A 13,822-nucleotide genomic window follows, 5' to 3' on the forward strand; every position below is an offset into this window, starting at 1 on the left:
TATCGATATGTCAAATATAGCATTCGGTATATTTTAGTATTTTTGGAATATGTTGAATGTAGTACTATATCGATATGTCAAATATAGCATTCGGTATATTTTAGTATTTTTGGAATATTTTGAATGTAGTCAAATATAGAATTCGGTATATTTTAGTATTTTTGGAATATTTTGAATGTAGTACTATATCGATATGTCAAATATAGCATTCGGTATATTTTAGTATTTTTGGAATATGTTGAATATAGTACTATATCGATATGTCACATATAGCATTCGGTATATTTTAGTATTTTTGGAATATGTTGAATATAGTACTATATCGATATGTCAAATATAGCATTCGGTATATTTTAGTATTTTTGGAATATGTTGAATGTAGTACTATATCGATATGTCAAATATAGCATTCGGTATATTTTAGTATTTTTGGAATATTTTGAATGTAGTCAAATATAGAATTCGGTATATTTTAGTATTTTTGGAATATTTTGAATGTAGTACTATATCGATATGTCAAATATAGCATTCGGTATATTTTAGTATTTTTGGAATATGTTGAATATAGTACTATATCGATATGTCACATATAGCATTCGGTATATTTTAGTATTTTTGGAATATGTTGAATATAGTACTATATCGATATGTCAAATATAGCATTCGGTATATTTTAGTATTTTTGGAATATGTTGAATATAGTACTATATCGATATGTCACATATAGCATTCGGTATATTTTAGTATTTTTGGAATATGTTGAATATAGTACTATATCGATATGTCAAATATAGCAATCGGTATATTTTAGTATTTTTGGTATATGTTGAATGTAGTACTATATCGATATGTCACATATAGCATTCGGTATATTTTAGTATTTTTGGAATATGTTGAATATAGTACTATATCGATATGTCAAATATAGCATTCGGTATATTTTAGTATTTTTGGAATATGTTGAATATAGTACTATATCGATATGTCAAATATAGCATTCTGTATATCTTAGTATTTTTGGAATAATTTGTCAAATATATCATTAGGTATATTTTAGTATATTTTGAATATTTTGAATGTAGTCAAATATAGCATTCAGTATATTTTAGTATTTTTGGAATATTTTGAATGTAGTACTATATCGATATGTCAAATATAGCATTCGGTATATTTTAGTATTTTTTGAATATTTTGAATGTAGTTCTATATCGATATGTCAAATATAGCATTCGGTATATTTTAGTATTTTTTGAATATTTTGAATGTAGTACTATATCGATATGTCAAATATAGCATTCGGTATATTGGAATATTTTTAATGTAGTACTATATCGATATGTCAAATATTGCATTTGGTGTACTTTTGCGACTTGTGGTATATTTTCGGTACATTTTTGGTTTATTTTCAGTATATTTTTAGAATAAAGCTTTATTGCAAGTAGTAAGCAGGCATCTCAGATTGATTGAGGCAATATACAAAGGGAAAAACAAAAATAATCATTTTATGTTCAAATGTTTTTTTTAAGTTTTAATTTTTTTTTATGATAATTCGTTTGAAGAAAAAATACCTATTGAAAGCTTTCTATTATGTTGCCTATTACCAATAGTTTTTGAGCTAGAAATTTCATTGTTCTAAGAAAGTAAGCCGAACTTGAAAATGTTAAGAACGTTTTCGGGATAACAATTAAAGTTTTAATTAAAATAGTCTTAGCATAGCTTATGAGCTTCTTTGGTATAAAATATCTTAATCATATTTAGCTTTTAGCTTTTTAAAGAGTAACTGCAGATTGAATTCCTTTCTTTCTTACACTTTCTTTATACTCTCTATCCCTTTTCCCCTATGGTGTTCTGTCTAGGTCTTTCCCTGTGCCATAATCCCCTTGATGTGACTGTGTCGAGGCACTCAGCCAATGCTCCTTTTAGCCACTAAATTTAGTGGGCCGCACTGAGTGGCTCGCCTGACATTTTGTGGTGCTGCCAATTTCTCATATGCCGCAATTTATGAGCCAAGTTGTCAGTTCCATATATCTTCTGAAAGAGACAGAGGGGGAGGGAGAGTGGAAGAGGGAAAGAAGAGGGAAGAAGACGAGTTGCAATTGCCAAAGGCGTAGGCACCTTCCCGACCAGCAGCTGACACAATCAAAAGCCAAATCACTTTGTCTTCGTTTTGGGGCGAAAGGCTAACTCAACCACCTTCCCTCTCCCTCTCCCTCTCGCCCTCTCTCTCGCTTCCCGTTGCTCTGATTTTGTAGCGATTTGTTCAATCTTCGAGTGAGAGAGAGAGAGAGAGAGGGAAGAGAGGGAAATGCTGTGGGGCTGTCTTTGGGCCGTGCCAAAAAGAATTTCAGCAAAAATGTCGCCACATTGCTGCACTCCCCCCCTCCCCCTCTCATAGTGCTTCCCCTTTTGCTTTTTGCTTCTTCTGCTTCTTTTTTTTGGCATGCCAACCTATTTTGCATATTTTGCTTTTTATTATAAATTTTCATTTTGCAGCGTTTTTCCAGTTGTGTCGTTCTCTCGTCGAGCAGCCACTTCAAGCAGCGTCGCCTCGTCGATTTCAGTTTAGTGGCCACCCCTCTTAACTCCCCCCTCCTCGATCCCTTTCCATCTGTCGCTCTTTGCTGCCTGTGTCCTTCGTCGTACCGTCGTCGCACATGACTAATAGCAGAACTAAACGATTTGATGGACCAGAAAAATGATGACTTCTTTTGCGACTCGACAGCGCAAAAGAGAGACAGTGAATCAGCGACAGAGTGGGAGAGAGAGAGAGAGAGGCGAAGAGGGGAAGGGGGAAAGGCGAGTGCGTGCGAGGGTTGCAAGTCAAAGTTAAATCCTTTTCGGTCCTTGCTTCAACTTGAGCTCATCCTTTTGCGTGTGTGTCCGAGTGTGTGTGTGTGTGTGTGCCAAATCCTTTTATTGTGACAGTTGTTGTTGTGGCTGCTGCCGTTGTTGTTCCTCTTCTTGTTGTTGTTGACTCGCTTTTGTGATCAACATTTAATGTTTTCTTATTATTGTGCATTCACATTGTTGTTGTTGTTGTTGTTGTTGTTGCTGCTGCGAATCGGTTTAATGTTTTGGAAGATAATCTAATTTGGTCACTTATATGCGAATATGTATATTATTTGCTATTATGTGTGAACACACTGCCCCCTACCTCACTCTCTCACTCTCCCCCCTCTCTCTCTCTCTCTCTCTCTGTCCTCTGCTTACCATTCTCAATGCTGTCATCGCTGCTGCTAAAAGCGTTTACGGTCCGAGCGAATATTCTCTTCGTATTAGCATTTCGCAAGCATTCCATTTACATTTTTTCAATTTCAACGAGTTTTTTATTTAATAATTTGCAATTTGCATGCCATTTGCCCCCGCCACCGCCACCGCCCCCCAAAGTGTCAGCCACGCCCAGCCTTCAAGCTCAGTGGCCAATGACCAATGGTCAACTTGGTCAACACAGCTTACTCAAATGGCCAAATGCTTAAGTTGTGCTCCTTTTGCTTGGCTTCTCTGCCATATGGCGGTCTCAGCTGGCAGAAAAGAATAAAATTTGAGAATTGCTCTTTAATCTTAACTATACGGAATTTATAAAAGTGTTTTTCTATGGTATATTTTGACTGTAGTACGATATCATTATTCCAAATATAGCTTTTGGTATATTTTGAATATCTTTGCAGTATATAATTTTGGTATATTTTAAAATTAAAACTGATCTATTTCGCCCTTATTCCGGTATCTCACATTTGAGCACACTCGACTGTAGCTTTTTTACTTGTTTTATAAAGGTTTCGCTTTTTTCGTTCCAACTTTTTTTCTGTTTTGACAACTGGTCTTAACTTAACTCTACATTTCAGCATTGATATACTATATGTTATCGCAATCGCATTGTGTTTGCTTTCTTACGAATACGAAGTCAGAAATATATTAGAATTTCGCCTTCGATCTCATTAATTTTTACCGATACAATCTTTTCCACGCCGGAGCGTCACAACTTTTTATACCCGCTACCCATAGGGTAGAAGGGTATTATAACTTTGTGCCGACAGGAAATGTATGTAACAGGTAGAAGGAGGCATCTCCGACCCTATAAAGTATATATATTCTTGATCAGCATCAACAGCCGAGACGATATAGCCATGTCCGTCTATGCGTCTGTCTGTCTGTCCGTCCGTCCGTATGAAGCACTCGATCTCAGAGACTGTTGGAGATAGAGCTATAATTTTCGACAGCATTTGTTATGTTTTCACGCAGATCAAGTTTGTTTCAAATTTTTGCCACGCCCACTTCCGCCCCCGCAAAATTATGACTTCCAATTTCTTTTAACATATATGACAGTGAATTTGACAATAATTGCGTTGATTTCTCAAATACTTTTGCAGGTGTGGTTCCAGAATCGACGTGCGAAATGGCGCAAAACCGAAAAGGTTTGGGGCGGTAGCACCATCATGGCCGAATATGGATTGTATGGGGCGATGGTGCGACACTCGCTGCCATTGCCAGAGACCATACTGAAGTCGGCCAAGGACAACGATGCGGTGGCACCCTGGCTACTAGGTATGGAACAGAAATGTAAATGCAACAATCATATCGAACTATCAAAACTAACAAATCCTCCCAAAAACCAAAAAACAAAAAACAGTAAAACCGTGAAAACCCAAAATCCCAAATCGAATAGGAAATCGCAAACGAAAACGAAAACGCAAACGCAAAATCGCCATCGAAGTCGCGTTTGCATTGAGGCGAGTTTAATTGAATTTTGAGCGAGACAAAGGCCAGCAGCTCGGGGGATTATAAAATGATATCGGTTTGGTCGGCGAAAGAAAGGAGGGGGAACTGGGACAGGGGAAGGGGGAGAGCTGAAAATTGTGAGCATATTTGGTTTCGTCCTTTTACCATTTTTGTCGTCATATGTTGCGCACATTTCTTTGACTTCAGTCGACTGCCTCGAAATGACTTTGCGGATTAGCGACTGGCAGTTAACAAGTGCCAAAAGGGGACGTGCAGGCGAATGAAGGAGGAGGAGGTAGCTGAATCTGTTTCCCAGCCCAGTTCAGGGTTGCTTTCGACATTCTACTCGTGGCTTTTATTTGTTAATAATCGCTTAATAAATGCAAAATGCACACGCGATAGGGTGACGCAGGGCATTCAAGGGAATTCCGCTTTAATTTGGCATTTATCGTTTATCTATTTCCATTGTCTGTGGCCTGACTGAGACCCAGAGGAAGAAGGTTGAGGGAGGAGAGGAGAGGAGAGGAGAGGGAGAAACTGCTAGTTTTATTGGCACTTGTCTTTGGCAAACTTCCATCCCTCCTCGGTGATAATTCTCTGGGTGTCTCGCAAATTAATTTCCAAGTAACTCCTCCTCCTCCTCCTTCTTCCTTTGGCCACTCTTCAAGTCTTAAGTGGCTTAACGGCTTAGCATTTTTGAGGCTAGAGTTTTTAATTAAGTACGCGACTGTCAAATTAGTTGGCAATTTGATATTGAGCAGTGACCCACCAGTTAATAGTAGTCTCATAGTTTTGAGCCTCCTCCCTCTCTCTTCCTCTCTCAATTTGACTTGCAGTCCATTAGATCACTTGGGCGTGACGTTTTTCGTTCTGTGAGATTAATGTCAAACATCTGTTAGTCCTCGTTGTCCCAACTATTTAGCTGATTCTTTAATGCAACTGCAGGTTCGAATTGTTCTGACATTAAATGTTGATAACATAAATATAGTTTAGAGGTAATCATTTTTTATTATTTTTACATTTTTAATCATTTTCTTTTAATTTAAATGGCTGAGTTTTCTTAAAGCTAAAGTCTATAAAAGTTTGTACTCTATAATTACATAAAAGCTGTTTTTTATTGGAAAAGTTGGTATAATAAATTTCAATCTTTGACTTAATTGAGGTAAAGTTTCATAGATAAAAGCAATTGTTTTACTTTTGTATTGTAGCTTGTGCTGATTTAAAAGAAGCTTTTGTTTACTAATATAAAGAGCTTTGGTTTTAGATTAATGAATAACTGTGAGCTTATTAATTTTAGCAAACAGCAAGCTGATTTTAAAAGAGCTTTAAGTTCATAGAGTTGCTTTGAGATTAAAGAAACACGATTAGTATTTACCACAGAATTGAATTAATCTATATATAGAGTAATCAGCTTCAAAAACGTAGCTTCAAAGCTTCATCAGTTCCTACAACTCCCCCAAACAAACTAACAACAACTCACACTTGTAATAAATAATGCTAACATTCTATTATTTCTCCTTTTATTAGGCATGCATCGCAAATCGATTGAGGCACAATCCGCGCTCAAGGACGATTCCGGGGTAAGCGATCACGAGGATTCGGCTGGCTCCAAGTCAGCGCACTCGGATGAATTGCGCTCACACTCGCGAGCGCTGAGCTCATCCACCGAGTCGTTGAATGTTGTGAGTCCGGCGCCAAGCAGCTGTCCAACGATTGCATCCACAGTGCCGCCAGCATCGACGACGCCGCACGGCAGCAGCGGCTATGCGGCAGCCTCATCGGCGGCCACAACACCAACGGGGGCAACAACCAACAGCTCTGGATCGCCGCACATTGAACTCGGTTCGCCATCGCCACAGCAAACGCAACAGCAACAGCAGCAGCAGCCGCCACAGACGACGCACTTGTTGCAGCCACAACAGCAACCGCAACAGCAGCAGCAACAGACGTCGCTGGCGGGACATTATGCAACTGCCACGCCCAGTTATCATCCGCTGTTGGATGCGGCAAATGCGGCGGGTGCAGGAGCCGCTGCCTCGAGCAAGGACTTTCACATGATTATGAACACTGCTGTCGCAGCTGCAGCAGCAGCAGCCGCACAACACCAACAGCAACAGCAGCAACATCAACAGCAACATCAACAGCAGCAGCAGCAGCCACATGCAGCATTGCATGCACATCATTTGTCTGCCGCAGCAGCAGCCGCTGCACTAATGGAGCACGATCCGGATGCTTTCAGGTAAGCGTTGATTTCCTTTTTATTTGCCTGTTTATCAATTGCTAACGGATTTCTTTGCAGGAACAACTCGATTGCTTGTTTGCGCGCCAAAGCACAGGAACATCAGGCGCGTCTCCTCAACAATGGCGGACTCTTTCTGCAGGTGCGCAGCTTTGCCCAGGCTCAAGCTCAAGCTCAGGCTCAAGCTCAAGCTCAGGCCCAGGTTCATGCTCAGTGCGAGGTCTTAAAACACGAGGAGCGCAATAACAACAACAATAGCAGCAACACGCAACAGTTGTTGGCAACTTCGCATCCCGTCAAAATGGAGCTAACGCCTTGCGTCAACATCGAGGATGTCTGACATCCGCCGAGTAACTACAACATCAACAACAACAGCTTGCCACAGTGAAAAACCAAAAAAAAAAAAAAAGAAAAAAACAAAATGGGAAAATAATTTCCTGAAATGATCTCAAATCTAAGCCCAAAAAGAATGTATCCAATAAGCACACCAATTTTTTTTTACTACCTTTAAGCAATTTATTGATCGATAATTAATCAAAATCAAAATCGTCTTGATCTGTAATCCAAAATACAATATGACTTTTTAACAATGCTCTAGACTCGATAAGTTTCGTTTCGATTCGTTTAGCTCCTAAGAAACCAAGAATGTAATATTTTTAATAAATGCATAATCTACGCTAAAATCGATAAAACACATAAAGGACACCAGGAATATTATCCATTCTAATTTGCTTACTTATCTGTCTGTTCAAATTTCAATTCAAATTTCAACTTTTGCGGTAAAAAAAAATAATTTCTTGTAGCATACTTTGAGGGTGCTGAAAGATTTGTTTTTTGTAAACAAGCTATATCTCGGCCATATCCTGCCAAATTTTCAAAGGACATGTATTACTAGAATCGTAAGGACATCCTCTACCGATCACCATCAAAAAAATATGGGGTCATCTAAGAATCCAATACTTGAAATTTTTCAGTCCGAGGGCCAAAAGAAACAGGCGAAAATCAAAAATTGCAGGATATCTCAAAAACCACCAGGACGATTGGAATGTCCTTTGGTACACTAATAGCTCTCCTTAAAGGACTTCGTTTGACACTGAGCCCGCAAGGATCAGACAGGATATGGGCGAGATATACGCAATTTTCTATTTACAAAAAATTCATTTTATCTCGAGTCCTGTAAGGATTTTCGTCCTTTTGAAAATTCCAATCGATTTCTATTGTTTAGATATATCCTTGTGCCAAAGGACATCACGATCGTCCTTGAAATGACCAAGATACGACGTATTTTTGAAATTTTTGGCAATTTTTCGAGACTCACCTTAAAAAATTTTCACAACTTTCGGACCAATTTTGGGAAGGATAATAAAAATCCTTGAATGCAGATCGATAGTATTTGTTATGCTGATTACAAAAAGGTAAGTCTCTGCAAGATCCTTAAGGATATGACATATATATGACCAATAATATGCGTTAAAAAATATATATATTTTTTGTAGCATACTTTGAGGGTGCGATTAAGGTCGTTTTTCTAAAACAAGCTATATCTCCGCCATATCCTGCGCGATTTTTAAAGGACTTATATTACTAGGATCTTAGGAACCAACTCTATCGATTGACAACCAATACTTGTGTCATTGTTTAAAAAAATTCAGTTATATCCTGGCGTTGATCCCTTAAAACCGTTAAACTTAACCTTGCCAGATCGTTGTGCAGCTTTAACTGTTATACATTTACAAAAAATTGACTCATAGATGGCGCTTGTATTGCCAAAGTCCGGCAACTTCGTCATGCGCCATCTGTCGGCTTTACATGCTATAGCAAAAACAGTGTGGCCAGCAATGCGATTGTATACATTTTTAACATTTCAAATAAATTAGGTTGAGGTTATTAGAAATACTTTTTCTTCTGAAAATCATTACAATACTATTGGAATTAAGCACGTTCTTCTTCACGGTCACGTTCTCAAGAAATAGTTGCTACTGTTCGATACTGTTCGATAACACAAGTTTTGAATTGAGAATCATCCGGAACCATATACATAACATAAGCATCTTTAAGCAAGGATAACTGGCCTGGTTATGGATGGAAAGTCGAACTCAAAACAGCTAAGCGAACAAAGTTCTTTTCGGGATTTATCCTAAACCTTACTACTACAATGTTGATCAACTACCAAAGAGACGTCTTTCACTCATTCATAATGAGACGCAGGAAGAGACGATAGTCAACCTGCTTCTTGCAGTTGGTCATGCCTCGCGTGAGCGTGGCAAGTTCGGCGATTGTGAAACGATCTCCATTCGCATTGAGAAGTTGCAGCAAACGTTCGGCGGCAATGTAACCGCTGCCACTGGCATCCAAGTTGCGAAGTGTTGCAATGAATTCGTCCCGCTTACGCATGTCCATGTGACTGGCATTCTTGCCAACGGCATCCAGATACAGACGCACCTCTTGCAACTTATTCACCGCCTGCAGGTCGACTGCAAAGATCGACTCCAACAGCCGCACATAGTTAACATTGCCCTTGTCATCCTGCAGAGCATCGAGCAGCGCACAGATCTCGGACTCAATCAATCGTCGTCCCATCGCGACGAGAAGACGTCGGAGTTTGACCAACGGCATGACACCCGCACTCTGACCATCACACGATCGCAGACCATTGATCAGCACCGATGACACAATGGGCAACTCCTCGGCCAGTTGGCTGTACAGCGTTAGCACCAGCTCAAAGCTGACGCGATTCGGCGGCTTGTGGTCCGGCGGAAACTGAAGCAAACGCTCGGCCAGGCAACCGTTGAGTGTGACGCCGCTGCAACGCAGTCCCATCGCATGCAAACACTCGGACACCTTGAGCACATCGATGACGTTGCTCGTATCTTGAACGTACAGCTGGAAGATCTTGCGCAGCTGCAACACTTGCGGCAGGCATTGCAACAGCTCATCGCATGTCCAGAAACTGTTCACCACTTGGCTGTCGCCTTGTTGCTGTTGCTCCTTCAGCGCCTGCAACTGTTTCTCCTCCTCCTTGGACTCCAGCTTTTGTATCGTTGCTTTCTCTGGCTGCTTTTGAATCGATTTCTGTTGCACCTTTTGATTTGTTCTCGTCTTCAGATTCGCATTGGTGGCGCTACTCATCTTCAATCGCTACTGCAAAACAAATAAAAGCAATTAACCTTAAATTTTGGAACAGATGAAAATAAAGGAAATGTACAATTAATATGACAAGCTAACTAGATCACAAAAAAAAAAAAAAATAAAACTTACTTCACAGCTGTAAACTTCGATTGACCTAAAGGAAAATAATCTTAAGCATTACAAAATCATTTGCTTACATTCCACATAAATAGCTTAATTTAATGTAATTTCATTCAATTTTATATTCTAGTTGAAATATTTCAAAATCTTTCCAAAAAACCTTGTATGTAAATTCGTACGTTAATCCTTAAATAAATACAAAAATATGTGATTGCAATTTTTAAAACTTAAGATCTACATTTTTGGTGAGTGTATCGAGGATGCGGGCATAAAATGGTTTTTTTTTTCTTTTCACAATAAATAAATAAATGCTTGGCTAAAAATGTAAACTAATTAAGGATTGCCTTTCGAGTGCATAACGAATTAGACAGAGACATGTGTAGACAGAGAGAGTGAGAGAGAGAGAGAGAGAGAGAGAGCGAGATAGCTGCCATTCGCGCTTGCTCGCTCACTGGGAAATGTTTTGTTTGCTGGATTCCTTTTTACGAAGAGGAATTCGAGTTCATGCTGCTGCTGGATGATGCAAAGATGGTTTCGCAGTGCGTGATCAGCGAGGAAAGCATAAAGATCTCCTCCGTGAGATTCGTCATGTGCTGGGGCGTGGCAATCAGCGTGGGCGCAAACACAGTCGCCAAATTGTGCTCGTTCATCTTGTTGACAGCGTAATGTGAAGCAACGCTGAAAATTAAACAAAATTATTATATTACTCGTATTTATATAGCAGAGATTGTCATCAATATAAGGAATGTTTTATATAATTATATGATAGCCTGAAGGCCTTAGTCGCTCTGCCACATCTCATTGCAATAAGGAATTGTATTCGTTATTCCAATAAAATAATAATAATTATATGATTATTTCCTCTTCTAGTTTATCGGAAGTATAAAGATCTGTGTAATCAGCACTTTTTTTAATTTATGTATCACAAAGTGATTATATTCAAGACAAAGTATTTTAAAGCAAATTATGTGTCATCTATTCTTCTATTTTGTGTGTATATATGAGACCTCATATGGAAGTTTATCGGATCTATAAGATATACTGAGACGTTGACTAGCCTTTTGTATAATCAGCCTATTTTTATTTTAAGTGTCACATAGTGATTATATTTCAGAAAATGTATTCTACAGCAATTATGTGTTACTTTTTATAATGGTCATATTTTTTTCTATTTATGTGACACATAGTGTAAATAATGAAGATATTGCGTTTACTTTATATAGAAGTTTATGAAGTGTAAAGATCTAGTGAAATGTTGACACACTCCAACAAGAAATTTGTGTCATCAGCTATATTTTTAATTAATGTCTCACATAGACAAAGTACATTATAGCTTTTAGTGTGTCACATAACATTTTCAAATGAAATTTAGCTTATTTAAATTATTGAGAAATCGACCCGAAATATGTGATTTCTACTTAAAAAGAGATGATTACTTTAGGTGACTGATACCTCAGATTTGCATGGAATGTGTGTGTGTGAGTGACTCACCGCTTGAGATGCTCCAACATATACTGCAGACAACTGTAATGAGCTGGTGGCAAGCGCAGCGCTGCCTCCGCCATCAATTGCAGCTGCTCCGTCTGCTTGGCATTTCCTGTCAAATGCAAAAAGAACAAATTCAAATTAAAGAGTTAATTTACACTCCAAGAGAACTCACGACCTGCAGCCATAAAACTGGGATACGCCTGGAACGTGATCAGCGGCACAGGCAGCAGACGCAAGTAGAGCTTCAAAGTGCCGGCAATCACATTCACATTGCCATAGGTTGCCTCGGACATGTCCGTTTTGTCGCCATCGCGATCCAATGCCAACTTCAAGGCATCGATCTCATCGGCAAAGCCAGATACACGATAGATGCCCTCCTGCAGCATGCCACGTGCCTCGACCTCCTCGACGCAGCGACGCACCACGAAGGGAATGTGACACTGATGCAGTTGCACCATGGTGGCCAGATCGGTGCCAAAGACGCCGCGAATGTACTTCAAGTCCGGCACACACTTGGGCGGCACCAGCTCCGAGCACTTGTTGTGCGCCATAAAGCCGCATGCTTCACATTTGACGCCCTGCGCCGTGAATCCCCACAGGAAGTTGGCGCAAAACTCACACCAGTTGAGGCCCTTAAACGTGTGCACCTTGAAGTTGTGCGGCTTCTCGTAAACGAGTGGCATCGGATCCGTTGCCTGTGCCGGCAGCTGTTGCTGTTGGTGTTGCTGCTGAGGCACTTCCTTCTGCTGCGGAGGTGCCTCTTGTTGTTGGCTCACCTTGAGCGTAACGCTGCCATCACAATCGTCCCCGACTGCAGTGGCCTTGCCACCCAACTCATTGGACAGCGCTCGTAGTTTGCGACGATTGAGCGTCATGTATGGACTCTGTTGATAGCAGTTCTTCGTCTGCTGATTGATCTGCTGTATGATGGGACTGGCATGCAGCTGCATATGGAAATTGATTAGGCCATCGGCGACCATTTCGTGCACCGTCTCATAGTGCTTGTCCTGTTCCCGCAAATAGTGTCCATGGCCCGGCTTATAGAAGACCTTATAATGCTTGGTGCGCTTATTGAAGCGCACACTCAACGTATGATAACAGCCATCAGTTTTGGGGCTGCGCCGCACCAAATAGCTGCCATCGTTGGCCTGCGACAGCAGCTGTTCGGCCTCCAGGTGTCCCATGATGCCATGATATTCGCTGCCATACAAACGTATCGCTTGTTGCTGTTCCTCCAGGGTGGTGTCAAGAGTGCGTTGACAACGCACTGGATGCGGTGCTGGGGCATCCAATTGTATTTTATACACTACACGCACACACATTAAACACACTATTATTATTCATACACAGTACACTCAGTAGTCACAACTTACGTTCGGGTTTCCACACCTTTTGAACGGGCGAACTTGGCTCGACGCCGCCACCGCCAGGCAATATGGCTACGATGCCTGCGCCCGGTTTCGACATGGCAAACACAAACAAAAGCAACAGCCAGCGATAGATGGTTAGAGAGAGAGAGAAGCGCAACACAATTGCAACTAATTAAGGAATGCAGTTTAGCACTGTTCGCCGAATTGCTTAAAGCTTAAATTAAATGCATTTTAGCTTTTGTTTATTTCTATGCAGTGTGACCAACATCGAGCAAAGAGCAAACACGCACAATTACCACTGGACAAGTGTTGCAAAGTGTGCAAATATTTCCATATTTATTATATATACACAATTATATATTGTATATTTAATTATAAGATATATCTGTATATATTCTGTATTTATTACAAAAAAAAATGTACACCTTTCGCTATTGCCAAGCACATTTGCAATAATCAGCTATCGATTAAAGAGCATACATCCACTCACAAGCTCATTGCTATGTCATGTTCAAGCAAATATGGCGCACAAATTAGAATATTAAACTTCACACAGCTTTACGTTTTACGTCGGATATAAAAAAGGCTTATTGTTTGGGTTTCATTTGTTTTTAATAACTTTAAGTACGTTTCTTTTGTAAAAAGATCTACTTTCATTTTGTTTTATTCATTAAATACAATTAAATTATTAAAAAAAAATAAACACTTGTAAAACACTTCAAAATGCGCATAAATATTAAAGTTCATATTATACACG

At 39.7% G+C, this 13,822-nt stretch overlaps 3 protein-coding genes across 8 annotated transcripts in view; 1 reads left to right on the forward strand and 2 right to left on the reverse strand.

Annotated features, from left to right (window-relative positions):
- The window catches only part of LOC132796027 (protein bunched, class 2/F/G isoform), a 68,973-nt gene extending 61,320 nt beyond the window's left edge, over window positions 1–7,653 (forward strand). For 3 of the 5 annotated variants that reach the window (XM_060807041.1, XM_060807040.1, XM_060807038.1), the window contains 3 exons: window positions 4,371–4,560; window positions 6,247–6,958; window positions 7,019–7,653. In XM_060807041.1, the coding sequence (XP_060663024.1) occupies window positions 4,371–4,560; window positions 6,247–6,958; window positions 7,019–7,298 (1,182 nt within the window). In that variant the 3' untranslated portion in view covers window positions 7,299–7,653. Of the gene's footprint in view, window positions 1–4,370; window positions 4,561–4,630; window positions 4,794–6,246; window positions 6,959–7,018 lie in introns of those variants that run through there. The other 2 variants (XM_060807039.1, XM_060807042.1) reach the window with 2 other exon arrangements.
- Window positions 7,654–8,492: 839 nt separating this feature from the next.
- On the reverse strand, window positions 8,493–10,182 carry LOC132796889 (uncharacterized). The gene has a single exon (XM_060808235.1). It carries the CDS (start codon window positions 10,085–10,087, stop codon window positions 9,143–9,145), a length of 945 nt encoding a protein of 314 aa, XP_060664218.1. The 5' UTR covers window positions 10,088–10,182; the 3' UTR covers window positions 8,493–9,142.
- Window positions 10,183–10,286: 104 nt separating this feature from the next.
- Window positions 10,287–13,337, reverse strand: LOC132795801 (N-chimaerin). 2 transcript variants are annotated; one of them, XM_060806702.1, is made up of 4 exons: window positions 13,069–13,337; window positions 11,868–13,001; window positions 11,699–11,804; window positions 10,287–10,885 (listed from the first exon to the last, which is right to left on the reverse strand). In XM_060806702.1, the coding sequence occupies exons 1-4, from the start codon at window positions 13,160–13,162 to the stop codon at window positions 10,690–10,692; spliced, it is 1,530 nt and encodes a 509-aa protein (XP_060662685.1). In that variant the 5' UTR covers window positions 13,163–13,337; the 3' UTR covers window positions 10,287–10,689. The 2 variants fall into 2 exon arrangements, with proteins under 2 accessions (XP_060662685.1, XP_060662686.1); XM_060806703.1 differs by having other exon boundaries at window positions 10,289–10,885; window positions 11,871–13,001; window positions 13,069–13,336.
- Between the last annotated feature and the right edge of the window lie 485 nt (window positions 13,338–13,822).

The sequence above is a fragment of the Drosophila nasuta genome, chromosome X, assembly GCF_023558535.2.
Source record: "Drosophila nasuta strain 15112-1781.00 chromosome X, ASM2355853v1, whole genome shotgun sequence".
Taxonomy (NCBI): domain Eukaryota; kingdom Metazoa; phylum Arthropoda; class Insecta; order Diptera; family Drosophilidae; genus Drosophila; species Drosophila nasuta.

Excerpts from the sequence above, each read along its gene's own strand:
- LOC132796889 (XM_060808235.1), bottom strand. The coding sequence starts at position 10,087 with ATGAGTAGCGCCACCAATGCGAATCTGAAGACGAGAACAAATCAAAAG.
- LOC132795801 (XM_060806702.1), bottom strand. The coding sequence starts at position 13,162 with ATGTCGAAACCGGGCGCAGGCATCGTAGCCATATTGCCTGGCGGTGGC. Across the intron at positions 11,805-11,867 it reads CAGTTTTATGGCTGCAGGTC|GAAATGCCAAGCAGACGGAG; the intron begins GTGAGTTCTCTT and ends TGCATTTGACAG. Across the intron at positions 10,886-11,698 it reads ATGTTGGAGCATCTCAAGCG|CGTTGCTTCACATTACGCTG; the intron begins GTGAGTCACTCA and ends TTTAATTTTCAG.